Genomic DNA, 20,281 nt, shown 5'->3' with positions numbered 1-20,281 from the left:
TGACCTTGGCTTGGCTACTTCCAGTGATGACATCAGGAAAACACAATGACAAATCCATGTCCGGTAGCTACACAGAGAGACACGCACCACCCCAGTCATGCACTTACACTGATCAGCCAAAACATTATGACCACCTGCCTAATATGCTGTTGGTCCTCCATGTGCAGCCCCATATGCAGCAGGGTGCGGTGCACTGTGTATTGTGACACATTCCTCCAGTGACCACCATTAAAATTTTCTGTGACTTGTGCCACAGTAGACCTTCTGTCAGTTCGGATCAGACGGGATAGTCTTTGTTGCCCTCGCACATCGATGAGCCTTGGGCGCCCAACACCCTGTCGCCGGTTTGTGGTTTGTCCCTCCTCGGACCACTGTCGGTAGGTACTCACCACTGCTGACCGGGAGCACCCCACAAGCCCTGCCGTTTCAGAGATACTCTGACCCAGTCGTCTGGCCATAACAATTTGGCCCTTATCAAAGTCGCTCAGGTCTTTACTCCTGCCCATTTCTCCTGCATCCAACACATCAACTTCAAGAACTAACAGTTCACTTGCTGCCTAATATATCCCACCCCTTGACAGGTGCCATTGTAACAAGATAATCAATGTTTGAATAATGTTTGACCACATGTTAGTGGTCGTAATGTTTTAGTTGATCGGTGTATATACATTATGGAAAACAACGTTACGTGTTGAAGTTGCTCAAAGTTGGTTGAGCACCAGTGCAACTGAAAATTATTAACTTAAAACTTTTAAAAGACAGTATTTAAGGTGCAAGTAGTATGGGAATAAAATACAATTCTCCACCATGTTTAATCTGCTTTAGAAATAATGCCAATATCATGTCATAGAGTCATACAGTGTGGAAAAGGCCCTTCGACCCAACTTGCTCACACCGACCAACATGTCCTATCTACACTAGTTCCACCTGCCCATGTTTGGCCCATATCCCTCTAAACCTATCCTAACCATGTACCTGTCCAAATGCTTCTTAAACGTTGCGATACGACCTGACCCAACTACCCCTTCCGGCAGCTCGTTCCATACACCCATATGTGTGGAAAAACTGCCTTATGTAAAACACTAATAATGTAGAAAATTGTATACATACTTGTATATGATACATAATTTATAGCAAAGTAGGCCATTCAGCTCATCTTTCAGTGAATGTGCTTCACTCTAAACTGCATATCCTTCCAACACTTTCTAACTCTTGAGAATAGCTCCATTTTATTTACAGACTTGTTTTAGTTTTAGAGATGCAGCGTGGAAACAGGCCCTGCGGCCCAGAGTCCGCCGCATCGACTAGCGATCCCGCATCGACTAGCGATCCCGCACACTAGCATTATCCTACACACACTAGGGACAATTTACATTTATACCAAGCCAATTTAGATATAAACCGGTATGTTTATGGAGTGTGGGACAAAACCGAAGATCTCGGAGAAAACCCACGCGGTCGCGGGGAGAACGTACAAACTCCGCACAGACAAGCACCCATAGGCAGGATCGAACCCAGGTCTCTGGCGCTGTAAGGCAGTAGCTCTATCGCTATGCCACTGAGCCCAGACAATATTTAAACATTTCATTTATGTTACATGCAGGATCACTCACTTCTCTTATGGTGCATCACACCGTACCTTTAACGGCCCAAGACTGTAGCCATCAGTAAGTTCCTGAGCCTCCTCGTCAGACAGAGCATCCTCATTCAATCCCAGCCCCAGTTCACTCAATGGGATTGCACACAGATAGTTTGTCACATTATCAATCTCAGCGTTCAGAGGATAGGTTTGATCACAATTAAGGCATAATAACAAATGAATATCAAAATGCACATATGCAGCAAAAATAATCTTTAAAACATATTCAGAGCTTAATGGAATAAATTAGTACGGGATTCTGATTAGGACTGTTTCCGCGCTCTATCTCTAAACTAAAATAAAAGACATTGGAATAAGAAGCCATTCTGCTCCACCAGACAATAAAATAGCAGTTAATTTGCAACCAGATTCAAATACCTATCTTTGCTCCACTTCTTTACAGGCTTTTGACCAGGTCCTGTATGGCAGACTGGTCAAACAGGTAAAGCTCATAGGATCCAAAAGAGAGTAGCAAAACTGGATTCAAAGCTGGCTCGGGTGGCAGGAAGGAATGGTGATCAGGATTAGGATACAACCCGGGTCTTTGGCTCTGTGAGGCAGCAGCTCTATCGCTACACCACTCTGCCACCCATCTATTAATGTTCTCCAGAGATGCTGTCTTACCCACCGAGTAACTCCAGCACCATGTCTTTGTTGTATAAACCAGCATCTGCAGTTCCTTGTAGCTCATTATCATACACTAATTTAGAACGCACAATTTGAGGTTGAATCAATTTTTCTGTGAAGTAACTGGCTCAAACGGTTGATAAAATTTGCCACCATGCTATACTTAATTTAAGGCCATTTAAAAAAATGTCTTGGAGCTAAAGATGAGATCTTGATATGAAATTGATTTTAAGAAGATTTCCAAGCAGGAATAATAAAACTGCAAATCAAAGCATAGAAAGCTGTTGCACGTTCCAACTGATATGTTATCCTTGCCAATTGAGTTATTTTATTGGAGGCTTATTTCAGGCACCGAGCTGTGAAACATTTTAATGCTGCTGGCAATTCAAACTCTGTCAACGCCTTTCTGCTAAAACAAACACTGAACTCTTGTAGGTAAGAAATGTCTAACAGTAAAAATAAAAATCACAGAATAAAACAGTCTTACACAAGTCTTCTGAGTGAATTAACAATTAACAGTAAAAATGTTTCTTAGATTTTAGAGATACAGCGCAGAAACAGGCCCTTCGGCCCACCGGGTCCGCGCCACCCAGCGATCCCCACACACTAACACTATCCTACACCCACTAGGGATAATTTTTACATTTGCCCAGCCAATTAACCTACAAACCTGCACGTCTTTGGAGTGTGGGAAGAACCCGAAGATCTCGGAGAAAACCCACGCAGGTCATGGGGAGAACGTACAAACTCCGTACAGACGGCGCCTGTAGTCAGGATCGAACCCGAGTCTCCGGCGCTGCATTCGCTGTCAGGCAGCAACTCTACCGCTGCGCCACCGTGCCACCATTTTGTAGCATTGTGACATTAATCAATGGCAACGACAAGGGCGAGCAGTAGAGTTGCTGCCTTACAGTGCTAGGGACACCGGTTTGAACCTATCTAAGGGTGCTGTCTTCTCAATGTATGGAGTTTGTACATTTCCCCCGTGACCTGCATGGGTTTTCCCCAGGAACTCCGGATTCCTCCCACACTCCAAACTTTGTAGGTTAATGGACTTGGTAAAATTGTAAATTGTCCCTAGTGAGTAGGATAGTGTTAGTGTGCGGGGATTGCTGTTCAGTGCGGACTTGGTGGGCCGAAGGGGCTGGTTCCTCGCTATATCTCTAAACTAAACCTAAACTAATCTTAATCCCTGGGACATCTATTTTCTATGTTTCTATGTTAATCACATCACATGCAACTTTCCACTGACAGTGATTTACAACCCCATTCTTTCAATGACACTCAATTGTCTACAATTCTCGTTGCTGACTCTAAGCACCCTAACTGAGCCAAAGTCCTGATGCTGCCTAGATATCATCACTGGCTTAATTGAATTTACATTGAAAATACCATCTGAAAGTGCCTTGGTGCATGTTAGTATTGGACTCAGAAAAGGTGTAAAAAAACCACCTAAATAAATTGTCACAGCCTGTAGTTAATGATTAAAGAGTACCAAAGGTGTTCAAGGGGAGCCCTTCTCCACCCCCCACCAACAACCTTCAGGTTAAGATAGCCAATAGGCATGGCATTGCCAGAGTGAACAGAAGTTAGAGACACAAGGAGCTGCAGATGCTGCAATCTTGAGCAAAACACAAAGTGCTGGAGCAACTCCGCAGATCAGGCAGCATCTGTGGAGGGAATAGACAAATGATGTTTCGGGTTGGGACACCATCGAGCGATCCACAGTGTACAGATACATGATAAAGGGAGTAACTTTTAGTGCAAGGTAAAGTTCAGTAAAGTCCGATCAAAAATAGTCCTACGGTCTCCTATGAGGTAGATAGTAGATCAGGACTGCTCTCTAGTTGTTGGTAGGGTGGTTCAGTTGCCTGATCACAGCTGATTGCATTGATAAACAGAAAACACAAATGCTAAAGGACAAAGTGCTGGAGCAACACAGCAGGTCAGGCAGCATCTCTGGAGATGCTGCCTGACCCACTGAGTTACTCCAGCACTTTGTGTCCTTTTGTGTAAAACCAGCATCTGCAGCTCATTGCTTCTACAAAAGCACATGCTGCTATGCAATGTACCAAATCTGCTCATGCATTTGGAAGTAAAACGTACTTGCATGATCATTTATAATGAAAGGATATCACTTCAGCAGATAGCAAGTGGCCAGACGAGAAGCTCGATAGGTGGACTTCACTGCATTGTACACGGCTTTCCTAAGGCCAATTAGCTGCTGCCCTTGCAGTTGCCGGGAACTCCCTAGTTTACTTGCAGGATACGCGGCTGTCACCCTGGAAAACAAACTTGCAGCTTTATCTCCTGTGCAGATTTCTTTACAAGCATAGTGAGATTTAAAGATCTATTTGTGATGTCTTTTGATCACAATACCATTGAATGAATAATTAATTAAATTCCATTTATAATTGTCATTAACAAAGTACATAAATAACACTGGTGGATAGAGATAAGATATAAAGCAATAATTGCCTCAAATAGCGTAAAAGGGAAAGAACTGCAGGTGCAGGGTCTGAAGAAGGGTCTCGACCCGAAACGTCACCCATTCCTTCTCTCCAAAGATGCTGCCTGTCCTGCTGAGTTACTCCACCTTTTTGTGTCTATCTTCCTTTATCATTGTTACATTTTTGCATATCGTTTATTCATTGTTCTTTATCTCTCTACATCATCGTCTATATCTCTCGTTTCCCTTATCCCTAAGCAGTCCGAAGAAAGGTCTCGATCCGAAACGTCACCCATTCCTTCTCTCCAGAGATGCTGCCTGTCCTGCTCCAGCTTTTTGTGTCTATAAAAGGGAGAATTCCTCCCATTTCCCTGTATCCATGTAATCCATTTTCTCACACAAGGCCTACTCCCACCTTTGACTGCCATTAACCTACACCAATGGGGTTTATACCATAGACAATTAACTACTAGCAAATAGAGAAAACTGAAGCACCCAGAGAAAACCCACACAAAGAGATACTGTTGCACCATCTTGTTATCCTTATAATTAGCAGTACAAAAACTGTGCATGTTGTTATGCACATTCAAATACCCATACACAATGTATGGCGAAGATTGAATTTGAATGAAGTATACTTGAGGTAATTTAAGAGTAATATAAAAATATTATAAGGAGAGTCCTTTTAATTATATTTTCCAGTTAATATTGTAATCTCTTGCTTTTAATCGCACCATTTCTTGCTAATAAATTGCAAGTCTGGCGGCTTTGTCTACATTCATCTTGTAGAGCCACACTGGACTTGAAGATGATATACCTCACTATGGGATTCCACTGCAGCTTTGGCAAACAGCCAACAATGAGACGCGGTATTCGAGAGGTGTGCTGCTTTATGTTACTGATTAGCTGCCATTGTTATCTTACTTTCTTCTGGCAAGATGATAAAAACCACTTCCTCAGACCCCACAAAGTCAAAAGGCACAAGTTATCAGAGGCAGCTTTGAGTTAGCTGAAAACTATTTAAATAGAGATAATAACTATTTTAATAGTGATAATTCCATTTATTTGCTTCCTCCATTCACATCACTATTCATATGCTTAAAATTACAAAGTTTAGATCTTTAACAAATGATACCAATTAACATTAAAAGATTGAGGAACTTTATACTGAAAAAAATGAGCTGAAAAATTATCAATTGCAGTAAATACCAACATAAAAATCTAAGAAAGACTCACAGCATGAATCCTCTTGAAATGACCTCTACCTCTTGAATCTGTCGCAGGGATTTTCGTACAAGACTGTTGAAAGCTCGGCTACTTGTCACCAGATTTGAGAGACATTTGCTGTATTTTCTCATGGATTGCTGAAGCCTGGCCCTCTTCCATAAACCAAAGCCTCGACAAACCAAATAAAGACCGAGCCCAAACATTCCCACCATGACCCAAGGGAAAGCATCATTCAGGTTGGAGGTCACGATGAAGACACTGGCAAATGCAGCCAATGTGGAAAGATCCCTAATATGAAAGAGGAAACACAAACTTGGTTTACTGGAAGTTTTTGTTTGACTCTGTGAGTCACAAAGACAAAATAAATATCCTAACGCAACCACCATTTTACACCGATGAGCCAAAACATTATGACCACCCACCTAATATGCTGTTGGTCCCGTGTGCCGCCAAAACAGCGCCAACTGCCGAGGCATGGACTCTACAAGACCCCTGAAGGTGTCCTGTGATATCTGGCACCAAAACATTAGCAGCAGATCCTTTAGCAGCACCCCACAAGGGGTGCCGTTTCAGAGATGCTCTAACCCAGTCATCTGGCCATAACAATTTGGCCCTTGTCAAAGTCGCTCAGGTCTTTACTCCTGCCCATTTCTCCTGCATCCAACACATCAACTTCAAGAACTGACTGTTCACTTGCTGCCTAATACATCCCACCCCTTGACAGGTGCCATTGTAACAAGATGATCAATGTTATTCACTTCACCTGTCAGTGGTCATAATGTTTTGGCTGATCGGTGTATGCGTATATTAATTCATCTGTACTTTCACTACAATGCTGAATCGTTTTAGCTTCTCGTGATGTATCTCTTTCTGGGTATTGCTCCCTTCAGGTTAATTTCCCCAAGTAATCACTCTTCACTCAATTGGAGATACTATCAATAACAAGTTGCATCCACACAGCATCTTTAATTTGCTAAAATGATCCAAAATATTTCAAACCCAAACTCAGAAGAAACAAAATCATCCAGATTTGAAAAAAAAATCATTTTAAAGGTAACCAAAATCCTTGGTCAAAAAGGAGAATCATCCAAAAGTTGAGAAACATCACAATTTGGACCTCGTCCAACATTTATAGTATGATATTAAATATGGGAGTAAAATTAGTTTACAATTCATTACAGAGCATTCTCATCAATTGCAGTATTTGACTCAAATTAGGCAACTCATGAACCTCATACACACTCTCCGTCTTTGTGATAAATTGATCTAACCAGATGAACGGTTTAAAATGTTGTGAGGTTGGGGAACTGAGACATTCGGAAATGCAGAAGGAGAGATTGTTATATGAAGGATAACAACTGAAAACAGCTAAACTAAAGGCAAGCAAGACTCTGAACTTTATCCATCAGGTACTCCGTATAAAAATAACAAGGAATTGATGAATCTGCTCAATAGCTATAGTTTCTCACAGGTTTATCAGGCTTATGCCAGGTCTGAGAAAATAATTCTAATGGGACATAGAAAAGACTAACAATGTATGTGTCAGAACAAGGGGGATATAGAAATCTTTAACATTTTGAAAGCAATGTAGAAGATAATTTTCACTAGATTATGATGTTGATTCACACAGTAAAAAGTTATATAATAATTAATACTAAAACCAAAGAGTAATTAAACAAAACGTCATCGAAACTTTAGTAGGAACAAGATTAGGAGCTATTTTCATTCAGTGGGATCATGGGTAATCTGATTTTAGCCACAACTTCAATTTCTCACAACCACTGAATCCCAAAATATCAGTTTTAAACATGTGGTGTAGGAAAATAACTGCAGATGCTGGTACAAATCGAAGGTATCACAAAATGCTGGAATAACTCAGCAGGTCAGGCAGCATCTCAGGAGAGAAGGAATGTGTGACGTTTCAGGTCTGAGGGGTCTCGACCCAAAACGTCACACATTCCTTCTCTCCTGAGATGCTGCCTGACCTGCTGAGTTACTCCAGGATTTTGTGATACCTTCAGTTTTAAACATTGCCATCACCTCGTCTTCCAGAGCTCTCAGCATAAGAAAATTCAAAAGCCCACTGAGAGAAGCAATACTTCATCTGTGCCTTAGATGGGTGGATTTTCATTCACAAACGATACCCCTCAACAAGGAGAAACATCCTCTCAGTATCCAGCATGTTGATCCTCATAACCTCATCTTTCAAAAAGACCCCCCAATTGAATACAAGCCAAACCTGATCAATTATTGTTCACAATACATCCTCCATCCAAGAATCAATCTACCGAACCTTGCCCAAATTGTCTCCAATATATGTATATCCCTCCATAAGGTTCACTAGGTTAATTCTCGGAATGGCGGGACTATCGTATGTTGAAAGACTGGAGCGACTAGGCTTGTATACACTGGAATTTAAAAGGATGAGAGGGGATCTTATTGAAACATATAAGATTATTAAGGGATTGGACATGTTAGAGGCAGTTCCCAATGTTGGGGGAGTCCAGAACCAGGGGCCACAGTTTAAGAATAAGGGGTAGGCCATTTAGAACGGAGATGAGGAAAAACTTTTTCAGTCAGAGAGTTGTAAATCTGTGGAATTCTCTGCCTCAGAAGGCAGTGGAAGCCAATTTTCTGGATGCTTTCATGAGAGAGCTCTTAAGGATAGCGGAGTCAGGGGGTACGGGGAGAAGGCAGGAATGGGGTACTGATTGAGAATGATCAGTCATGATCACATTGAATGGTGGTGCTGGCTCGAAGGGCCGAATGGCCCACTCCTGCACCTATTGTCTAAAACAGGGATTATATGCAATACTCGGTGTGTAGCCACTAACCTTCTGCACAACTGAAGGTTACTCTCTACTTTTATGCACCATTTGAGGGAGTTATGTAGCATATAGAGGCCCTTGGGCCCATCGAGTCTGACTGGCCATCAAGTGCCAATATACACTATCCCATTTTATTCACCCTGCATTCACATGACCTCCCCCCCAGATTCTACCACTCGCCAAGATCCTGGGGACAATCTAGTGGACAATTAACCTACCAACCCACAGGAATCCAGAGTGACCAGAGGAAATGCACACAAACACATGTAGAATATGCCAACTCTACACAGACCAGGGTTGACCCAGGTCACTTAAGGTGAGACAGTGAGACATGTGCAATACTTTTTTTAAAAAAAGATAATGTTTCTTGCCTCCCCCGTCTCTTCCTGAATAGGCATGAAAATAGATTATTATTACTCTGGTTGGGGGCCTGCATTTGGTCTCCATATCAGGTGGTGAATGGGACCGTCCCAGTGTGTGGGAATATGAATGTGATCATTAAATGTAGTGGGGCCTACCTCAAGATAATCTTTCCAGCAGCTCAGGGGTGGTCCTCTCACTTCTGAAACTCTCCTCAAGGATGAGCAAGCACTACAGCACTGCTCCCCCCAATGCTGGGCAGATATCCGTTTGGGGAACCTGCGCCCCATGGAGGTGCGTGGGTTTCTTTATTATTTTGTTACCACCCACATAAGAGAAAGGCAGGCATCAGGAAATGTTTTAAAAATCTCATGTGGATGTAAATAATTTGCATTTGCAAAACCTTTAATGGATACTCGATGTCGAAGGTTTTGTAATAATCAAAAAAAGACCTGCAGTTGCAAAGAGCCAGGAACAAATTATTGGAAGCATACCAAATGCTGGGAGATCCGGACAAGCAGCGTGCTGGCTGATGGCCACCTCTCTGTTGCTGGGCCTGCGTCGAGCGCAGGATGCTGGGGTCCAACAGTTCAATCAGCTCCATATCCTCCTGCAAAAGCACTTCCTGCTCCAGGATGGTGCTCAGAGCGCTCAGTTGAAAATCCATATCCTTGTTAAGCAAGCAAGAGAATAATGGGTTACTATTTTTGTAAAGTATATAAAGGATGTGAAATACATGGTCAGCCGATACAGTAAGTTGCAGGTAGCTTGAACACGGTTTTGCTCAAGATACCAGCGTGTATAGTTCCTTGGTTCCTCGAGTCATACAGCGTGGAAACAGGCCCTTTGGCCCAACTTGTCCACCCCGACCAACATGCCCCATCTACACTAGTCCCACCTGCCTCTCTTTGACCCATATCCCTCTAAACCTATCCTATCCATGTACCCGTCTAAATGTTTTGTAAATGTTTCGATAGTACCTGCCTCAACTACCTCCTCCGGCAGCTCGTTCCATATACTTACCACCCTTTGTGTCCAAAAGTCACCCCTCAGGCTCCCATTAAATCTTTCCCCCCTCACCTTAAACCTAGGGTCTTGATTCCCCTACTCTGGGCAAAAGACTGTAGATTTACCTGATCTATTCCTCTCATGATTTTCTACACCAGAATATCATTGGCCATTTCAATGTGATATTTTGGACATTTTCCTAATATGGGAATGCATTTGAAATATCACAAAATACAATCTCAATAAGAAATGAAAAAGCCAAGGTATATTCCTCCAGTTAAAATACTACTTTAAGGGTTAAAATATATCGTAAATAATGCAAAACTAGAAAACTTTGTAACTGCTGCCCCTACTATTTCCTTGTAGCGTTTATGTACTTGAAACAACGAGTCTTGCATTGCTCTTCAGAACCAAGGATATACACTAACAGAAAAAGCTGATGACTTCAATATTTTGAAGAGGCAACTGTAGTTTTACTTGGAGCCTTACTTAATCAAGTCCTATAATTGGTGCCTGGGGTAGTTATTTCTTTCAGCCTTTTTATTCCACTACCTGGTTCCAAGGCACCAGCCATGGTTCAATGGGAAGCACTTTTGCCTTGGAAACATCAGGTTTCAATTATTTCATTGAGAAACTGAATCAAAAGGCCATGATCCAAGACCTCCAACTTGCTTACAATAAAATACGCACATCAGGCTGAAATTACTGAATAAGCGACGTCCAGAAAAATCCACTTTCTATTCAAAAAATCCCGCCAATAAATTATTTGAAAGTCAACAGGAAAATAAAGGTTTCAAGTCAGAAAAATACAGCAATAGTAGGGGCAGTATTTACAAAGTCCTCTAGTTTCTCATTATTTATTACACATCTGTAAAATAAAATGGAGATTTCTGTGAACAGAGGCTCAGATACCTTGATCTGTGAGCCATAGCTGCCCCTAATCCCAAGAACTAGGGGCCAGACACCATCACTGGGTTCCACAGTTTGGGAGGGGGAGTGTGGTTGGTGAGGGAATCAATCTCCCTTTAGTCATTCCCCTGCTTTGTCAGACCACCCTGTTCTCCTCATTTCTATAGCTGCCACAGGATATGGGGATTCATTTAAAAGGAAGTTGGCCATACGTCGAAAGATGCAGCAGCTGCCATCAGCAAAGGCGAGAAGCATTTGGTTTGAATGATCCAACCACAACAATAATTTCTTAGACTAAGGTTGTCCCGATTTCACAAGTGCATTTGACTTTCAAATGATCCCAGGAATAATTGGGTTAACATATGATGAGTGTTTGATGGCATTTGGTCTGTACTTGTTGGAGTTTAGAAGGATGAGGGGAGACCTCATTGAAACTTACCGAATAGTGAACGGCCTGGAGAGAGTGAATGTGGAGATGAATCCACTCGTGGGAGAGTCTAGGACCAAAGGCCATAGCCTCAGGATAGAAGGACATACTTTTAGAAAGTAGAGGGTGGTGAATCTGTGGAATTCATTGCCACAGACGGCAGTGGAGGCCAAGTCAATGGATATTTTTTAAGGCAGAGATTGACAGATTGTTGATTAGTAAGGGTGTCAGGGGTTATGGGGAGAAGGCAGGAGAATAGGGTTGAGAGGGAATGATAAATCAGCCATGATTAAATGGAGAAGACGACTTGATGGGCCAAATGGCCTAATTCTGCTCCGAGAACTTATTAACATTGGTGCTGAATGTAGCATCCATTCAGCACATCGTAAATTCCTAAAATCCAATTCCTGGGTACCTGCCCTGGGTCTTGCCTGTGTCAAATTAGATACAGTTCTCAATCATCCATAAAGTAATGTTTGGCAAGACCTTCCAAGGTAAAATTAGTAATCGCAGAGTCCTGGGTGGTGTGGAGAGGTGAAGTAAAATGTCAGCAAAATGATTGCTCGCTGAGTAGTTATGGAAACGATATTTTAACATGGTAAGTAATAATTAATTAGTTTAGCCGCGTAGAAACTCACTTCAACTGATAAATAGACAAAGGAAGTGCAGATAATGGTTTACCAAAAAAGTGCGCTAGCATAATTCAGCGGGTCAGGCTGCATCTCTGGATAATATGGATAGGCAATGCTTCAGAATGTGTCAGAACCATTCTTCAACTGGTTGTTGGGGGGGGGGGGGGGGGGGGGGGAAGAGAGGAGAAAGCTCAAATGGAGGTGTGGGCAAGTGGATACAGAAGAAGGGGGTGGGGTGGGGTTGATAGACAGATGGTTGGACAAAGGCCGGAGATGAAAAGACAAAGTACGAGATAAGGATAGTAGAAGCATGAAATGAGGCCAGAGGAAGGAATATAGGTGGAACGGGACAATACCATTTTACAGACGTCCACCAATAAATTTGTCCAAGTCTTCAAATTTGTTGGCATTGGAGTTAATGCTCATTAAAGGTTTTGCTTTTCTTTTAAAAATGGTTTTAGATATAATACTGCTACTTATTTCCATGAGAAAATTATGGATTCAAGTATTTAACACCCAGTGACAGAACTGAACAGTCCAAGAGTTCAATAGTAGCCGTCTCCAAAATTAGAACGGCACAATGAAATACTAAGTCTTTCCAACGTCATCAGAGGAACAGAAAACACTTGTCAAGGCCACTTAATTGGTTTATTTTACAGATAACGAGCAAATGTTTTGAGCCAAATTTATAATTAAAGCTTGTCCCAATTTCCCCACCACAGGATCCTGCTTTACAACAATAACAAAAGAAGAAAAACATTCCGCATTATTGTCATAGCAGGCACATTCAAACATTTCCAGTTCAGACTTGATTCTGATAATGGTGAGTCTTGGTAAGGCTTCTTTTCCACATTGCTGACCGTCTAACTATCCCCAAGGCTTTTCTCTCCAATATCCAAGGTACTTATAGAAGAGGAAGGGCAGGGGTCCAATTCCTTCACTACCTCAGGGTTTTTTTACTGGGCTTGTCAAGTTATTCCGCACTCTCTCTTCAAAACGTTTTGTTCTCTGTGGCTACTTCTGCAGATAGGATATGTATAAAATTATCTCTGCTATAACAAATCGGATTGTTTCAACAGGGCACTGAAGAGGGACAATGTAACTTGTCTGACTTGGTGTCTATCTTTGGAACCGTACCAACTGACCACTTTATAGCCAAGCTTTATTTCACAATTCCTTTGAATACATTGGAAAGTAAAACAGGCAAATGGGTTTGGTTAAAATTGTTCCAAAGGTGAAAGCCTGGCAGAATTCTTGAAATATCCTTGAGCAGGCTCACTTCAAAACAAAATGCTCAAATATTACTCATTCTCTCAAATCTCCTATAAAAACAAATTCTGAAACATTAGCATTTCAGACACCTGCTAGACTATTATTTTAAAGCAATACAAAATAAAGTCTGTTCCTTCAGTTGACTGGTGCCAGTGAATTGAGTTACAGCCTTAAAGTGGTGGATTGGGTCCAGTCACCCAAACAAGCTGCTGCTGGAGTGTACTGGTTGTTTCTGGATTAGAAGACAGGAGGTTTGATGTCAGAACTTCCATCAGGGTTCTGAAGGAGGTGGCCTCAGAGATTGTGGAGGCATTAGTTGTAATATTTCAAGAATCACGAGAGTTAGAAATGGTTCGTGAAGATTGGAAAATTGCAAATAGCACCCCGCTCTACAAGATGGGAGCAAAGCAGAAGAGCGGAAACTATAGGCCGGATAGCCTGACTTTGGTGGTTGGCAAAATTATAGAGTTAATTATAACGGATGAGGTTACGCATTACTTCGAAGTTCACGATAAAATAGGCCGAAGTCAGCATGGTTTTGTGAAGGGAAGATCTTGCCTGACAAATCTGCTAGAGTTCTTTGAGGAAGTTAATAGCAGGATAAGCAGAGGAGAAAATGCAGATGTTGTTAACTTAGACTTTCAGAAGGCCTTCGATAAAGTGCTAGAGAAGATGAAAGCCCATGGTATTAAAGGGAAGATACCAGTATGGATAGCAGGTTGGCAGAAGGCAAAGAGTTGCAATAAAAGGCGCTTTTGCAGGTTGGCTGCCAGTGACCAGTGGAGTTCTGCTTCTCTTCACGTTGTACATTAATGATTTGGATAAGGGGAATGAAGGTTTTGTGGCCAAATTTACAGATGATGCTAAGATAGTGTAGAGGAAGCAAGGACTCTGCAGAAGGACTTGGACGGGTTAGGAGAATGGGTAGAGAAGTGACAGATGAAATTCAGTGTAGCAAAGTGTGGATGGAGTCATGCATTTTGGTAATAAGAATAAAGGCACAGATTATTTTCTAAATGGAGAGGGAATCCAGAAATCGGAGATGCAAATGGACTTGGGAGTGCTGGTGCAGGACTCCCAAAAAGTTAATTTGTAAGTCAAATCGCTAGTAAGGTAGGCAAATTCATTTATATCAAGAAGACTGGATAACAAAAACAGAGATGTAATGCTGAGTCTCTATAAGGTGCTGATCAGGCCGCATTTGGAGTAGTGTGAGCAAATTTGGGCCTTATAGCCGAGAATGGATGTGCTGGCTCTGGAGAAGGTCCAGTGGAGGTTTACAAGAATGATTCCAGGAATGAGTGGGTTAGCATAAGATGAGCGTTTGAGAGCCCTGGGTCTCTACTCACTGGAGTTTAGAAGGTTGAGGGGGGACCTCATTGAAACTTACAGAATAATGAAAGGCATAGATAGAGTGGATGTGGAAAGAATGTTTCCACTGGTGGGAGAGTCTAGGACCAGAGGTCATAGCCTCAGAATTAAAGGGCGCTCTTTTAGAAAGGAGGCGAGGAGGAACTTCTTTAGTCAGAGGGTAGTTAATCTGTAGAACTCATTGCCACAGAGGGCCGTGGAGGCCAAGTCAGTGGATATTTTGTAAGGCAGAGATAGACAAATTCTTGATTAGAATGGGTGTGAAGGGTTATGGGGAGAAGTCAGGAAAATTAGATTAGGAGGCAGAGATCAGGCATGATTGAATGGCGGGGTAGAATCAATGGGCTGAATGGCCTAATTCTACTCCTATAACTTGTGAACTTGAGACACAAGTTCAAATCCCACCATGGCAATCATTAAAAAAATCCCAATAACTAACCATGTAACCACTGGGTTGCCATAGGGAACCCAACTGATTCACCAATGTCCTTCACAGAATGAATCCCATAATTCTTCATCAATGAGGCCTACAAATTACACCAGGCTTGTAAATGATTTGAGACCCATGAATGTGGCTGACTTTTAAGTGCCACCTCAGTGCAGGGGAATTAGGTTGTGGTTGATTATTGTCATGTGTTTATTAGGCTTGGTTTGCCAGCAATGTCCACACCCATGAATAAATAAAAATCACATTACCTCTATTCACAAGTTCCCAGATGTCTATCCCTATAAAATAGATGTCTTGCTTATCGAGATCACATTTCATTAAACTCTATTACCTTTGGATGATTGGAGCACTTGCAAGTTGCTATGGAATCAACTCATGTGAAATTTCTTGCTACTTTTCATTCAAGTGGTTTTAATTTTTATTAATGCTGTTAAGTAGAACAGCAAAAATAAAATTTCTGAGAACAAATAGTTCAAAAAAACGACACGGTAAGAAGAAAGCAAAGAAAAAAGTATTTACTTTTCTTTATGTAGAGAGTCAGAGTCTTACAGCGTGGAAACAGTCCCTTACCCCTCAGATTCTTAAATCTTTCCCTTGTCACCTTAAACCTATGTCACATGATTCTCAATTCACCTATCCTGGGCAAGATACTCTGTGCATCTACGCGATCTATTCCTCTCATGATTTTATACACCTCTGTAAGATCACCCTCATCCTCCTGCACTCTAAGGAATAGTGTCATAGCCTGCTCAACCTCTTCCCATAGCTCAGGCCCTTGAGTCCTGGCAACATCCTCATAAATCTTCTCTGCACCCTTTCCAGCTTGACGACATCTTTCCTATAACATGGTGCCCAAAACTGAACACAATACTCTCAATACCCAGATTTAGCTGATGCATTGGCAGCAGTTATGGACAACTCAAGTATCAGTTCGGCATCATGGAGCACATGCAAGATCTCTCAAGTTAGCTCTTTGCACAGGACATCTCCATTGATATATTCAGTGAACGAAGAGGCAAGATCCATATGTACTGCAGAGCTACCACTGTAATATGCCCTGTCACAATGAGATCCATTTAATCAAGTCTTTCAATTCTAGGAAGACAAAATTTGCTTTGCCTTCCCCACCTCGCCATTACAACACACGGTCTGGTGAATGTGCACCAGTGGTAGGAAATTCTAGATTCTTAACTTTTTAGAAGAAACCTAGATGCCAAAGCAGCAAAGACAATTTCTTGACAAAAATGGTATGAACTCCAGAAGAGAAAACCTCCATGTTGGAAGAGAATTAATGCAAAGACTTACCAGCGATTCCAAATCTTTCCTTCTCTTAGTTTCAGAAAATGGATTCCATTTTTGAATAACATCAACAAGCTTTGATAAGAAGCTCCTCTGCAAAAAACAAAACAAAAAAATTTAGCTCTCTATCATTCCAACCAAGTATCTTATTAATTAGGTAAAAGGACAAATTGTTATCATAATGCCTGAACAAAATAGACCAAAGCAGTAAAATTACCCTTGTTAATTTGGCCCCTTTGCATAGCTTGTGTCATATTTTTAAAGAGCTCGACAGCCCATTGTCCTTCCAACATCACTCAGACTCCAGGAACTTGATTTGATTCAGAGATGTGACACATTTACTATATCAACTGGTCTCATCCTGCATAGCACCAAGAATGTGATCAACAGCATAGCTCTTCCTTATGTATTTATCCCAATGACTCCCCACCACCTCTCACCTATACCCCTGCTTAAATTATTCCATCTCAGTTTGCATTTTGTGACTGCAAAAATAACAAAACCTTTATCATTGACCATCAGCATGGGTGACACTGACGCCAACCTCTGGGTGATGGTGTTGGCGAGTGTGATCAATGGGTCACTGCATGGAGACAAAACAACCACATTGGGCCTGGGTCTGCCGCCATCATGCCTTAGACCACAGGTGTCAAACACAAGGCCCACGGGCCGAATGCGGCCCGCCACGTCATTTTATGTGGCCCGGGAGAGCTTAATTGTCATTGGTCGTATATCTTTTAAGTTACAGACATTAACTTTCAAACTTTCATTTCTAAACACATTTTTTCCAAGTGCTGTACGTCTGATGTCACCAACACAGCACGGCGGCTCCTCACTCGCACAAACAAGATGGACGCCGTTAGCGGAGCTGCCCGCCCACAATCACTGCCTCCGCTCTCCTCACTCCCCTCACCCGGGGGACACTCCCGAGCAGGAGGGAGATGGTCGGACTGATGGTCCTCATCCTTCCCTTCCGTCCCTTCAACTCACGCACGGCGTCCTCGAGTCCCCCCTTCCACCGATGGCGGCGTCGACGAGGGCCGCTGCCACCGACGGCCCGTCGCGACTTCAGACTGCGCGCCTCCCGCAGAGCCTCTCTCCCCCCGCTTCTCTCCCCTCCCGACGCTCCCAGACCGGCCCCGCCCGACTCGAGTAGTCCCACCTCCGCTGCCCGACTCCTGTAGTCCGGGGCTCCCTCCTCCATGCACGCTCGGTAAGTGCCTTTCACCGCCAACGGCTCCACGGAAGGGAGGGGAGTGGACGTGGGGCCGAGTGGGGGGAGGGAGGGGTGGGGGTAGGAGAAAATGGGATTATGGGGGGGTGGGGGGAGGAGAGAGTGGGGGAAAGGGGGTGGTGGGGAAAGGGGGGGAGAGTGAGAGTGGGTGAGGAGAGAGTGGGGGGAGAGTGGGACTGGGGAGGGGGACAGCGGGGGTGGTTGGGGGAAGAGAGAGTGGGGGTGGGGGAAGGGGAACAGTGGGGGTCAGGGAAGAGGGGGGGTGGGAGGAGCAGAGAGTGGGGGGTGGGAGGGAGAGTGGGACTGGGGAGGGGGGTGGTGGGGGGGAAGAGAGTGGGGGTGGGGGGATGGGGGACAGTGGGGGTCAGGGAAGAGTGGGGGGGAAGCAAAGGGGGAGAAGGTGGGTGGGGGAAGGGGACAGTGAGAGTGAAAGGGGGAGGAGGGGGTGGGGGAGGAGGGTGGGGAGGAGGGGATGTGGGGGGGAAGAGAGAGTGGGGGTGGGAGGGAACAGGGCCTGAGGGTCAGGGAAAAGGGGAGTGGGGGGGAGGGAGGGAAAGGTGGGTGATGGGGAAGGAGACAGTGAGAGTGAAAGGAGGGGAGGGTGGGGGAGGAGAGATGGAGTGTGGGGGAAGGGGGGTGGTGGTGGGGGGAAGAGAGTGGGGGGTAGGGGGACAGTGGGGATGGGGGAGAGTGGGGGGGAGGGGGACGGTGAGAATGCAGGTGGGGCAAGTGGGTGGAGGGGAGGGTAGGGGTGGGTGAGGAGGGGTGGAGGAGAGTGGGGCTGGGGAGAGAGAGTGGGGCTGGAGAGGAGAAAATGGGGGGGTGGGGGGAGGAGAGAGTGGTGGAATGGAGGGTGGAGGAGAGTGCGGGTGGGAAGGGGACAGCAGGGGTGGGGGGGAGGAGGGGGTGTTGGTGGGGGATGAGAGAGTGGAGGTTGGGGAGAAAGGGGACAGTGGGGGTCAGGGAAGAGGGGAGAGTTGGGGGTAGGGAGGGGGGGATTAGGGGGATTGAGTAGGGGGTTGAGGGTGCTGCACCAATACAGGAGAGGCTTTGGGTCCAAGGCTCCTCGGTTACACCCTCTCCCCTTCCCTGTACCGCCTTTAATTGCGCTCCCCCTCCCCTGGAGGAGCACGGCACCACAGTGAAGGAGAAAGAAGATGGCTGCTGGCAGGACGGTGTCAGAGGCTCCCTCTCCCCTTTCCCTTCCTCACCCACCCCTCCCCTCTCCACCTCCCCTCCTCTCACCCCCCCATTGAGATTCATTTCATTTTTTTTTAAAGAGACAATTTATTTTAAAGAAAAAACGTGATTTCCCCAGGTCGCAATGGAAACCCTACGAGGAACGGGCCCAATTTGTCAATGTGCTTACATATATTTTTACATTTACTGCATGTACTACAATACTTGTTCATTTCAATAAATAATAATCAAATGCAGACAGTTATTTAACAATATGTTAAGGATTAGTTACATTTATACAGTCTTACAGTTACAACCGGCCCTTTGAGGGCAACCATAATGCTGATGTGGCCGGGGTGAAAATGAGTTTGACACCCCTGCCTTAGACCCAAGACACTAGTGCCACTGAAAGGCGCAGATTATTGAAAAATTTACAGCTGGAACAAATGAAATTAGGTAGCACTTTTTCCACAAAGCAGAAGTCCAGAACATCCTTTTGTCCTAAAAACTAGTTATAGATGAGATGAATTGTTCAACATTACTACTAACTATTTATTTTATTCAAGGTTACAGAGGAGAAAGAAATCTCACAGAGCAGGGTACAGACAAGCAGAGTTTGAACTTGGAGGTCTGAAGAGTTTGAAATACAGTTGAAAAAAAGGTAAATTGCAGCTCCAAACTTAAACCCTGGCCTATTTCTCAACTGTTGTCAAGGCAATCCTCACACGTATCTTCAGTGGTAGGGTTGAAAAGAGTACAAACCTCTGAAAATGCAAGATTGGCAAGGAAGGAGTAGGGAAAGCTAAACACCAATGGTGACCTTTTCCTACAAAATGCTTGGAACACGGTCTTGTAACCTACACCATGTTTTGCCAGATTCAGACACTGGCAACTGTTGAACATGTCATTGCACTGGCGAGAGACAAGGATGTCAACAGAGAAAGTCGTCATTGACTAATGCCTAATCCACTTTACCTCCAGCAGCCTGGCTCCAAAATTGCAGTGTAAAAACATAAACATTGCTACCAGAAAATAAGGTAATCAAAACCTGCTATGAAAATTGCCTATATTCTCCAGAGTCTTACTGTAGGCCATGATCATCAAGGGCAGGTTTTATAGAGGATCTGTTTTGCAAGCATTTTGAATAAAGGGTATGTAAGGAAAGCTCTTCTCAGATAATGCTTCACAACCAACAAGGACCACAGAAGTCCACAGCGAATGGACATTGTGATCCACCATAATTATCACCTGTGAATGGTCTTGGCTTCTACAGGTCCACCGCCAATTATCGAGCAACTGGTGGTCCAGCACTTCCTTTAATTACGAGGCCACACTTGAAAACCCTCCCAAATGTGGTACCAAGGTCTGATTG

General features: G+C 43.8%; 1 protein-coding gene across 1 annotated transcript in view; it reads right to left on the bottom strand.

Moving 5' to 3' along the window:
* Positions 1–20,281, bottom strand: part of vezt (vezatin, adherens junctions transmembrane protein) — an 86,736-nt gene that overhangs the window by 23,012 nt on the left and 43,443 nt on the right. The window contains exons 3-7 of the mRNA XM_078420205.1: positions 16,503–16,589; positions 9,625–9,800; positions 5,952–6,230; positions 4,402–4,548; positions 1,640–1,787 (exon numbers count right to left, since the gene is read on the bottom strand). Coding sequence (XP_078276331.1) covers positions 1,640–1,787; positions 4,402–4,548; positions 5,952–6,230; positions 9,625–9,800; positions 16,503–16,589 — 837 coding nt within the window. The remainder of the gene's footprint in view (positions 1–1,639; positions 1,788–4,401; positions 4,549–5,951; positions 6,231–9,624; positions 9,801–16,502; positions 16,590–20,281) is intronic.

Source organism: Rhinoraja longicauda, chromosome 23 (genome assembly GCF_053455715.1).
Source record: "Rhinoraja longicauda isolate Sanriku21f chromosome 23, sRhiLon1.1, whole genome shotgun sequence".
NCBI classification, from domain to species: Eukaryota; Metazoa; Chordata; class Chondrichthyes; order Rajiformes; family Arhynchobatidae; genus Rhinoraja; species Rhinoraja longicauda.
The sequence above is the reverse complement of the archived record's forward strand: the minus strand, read 5'-3'. Positions and strand labels throughout refer to the sequence as shown.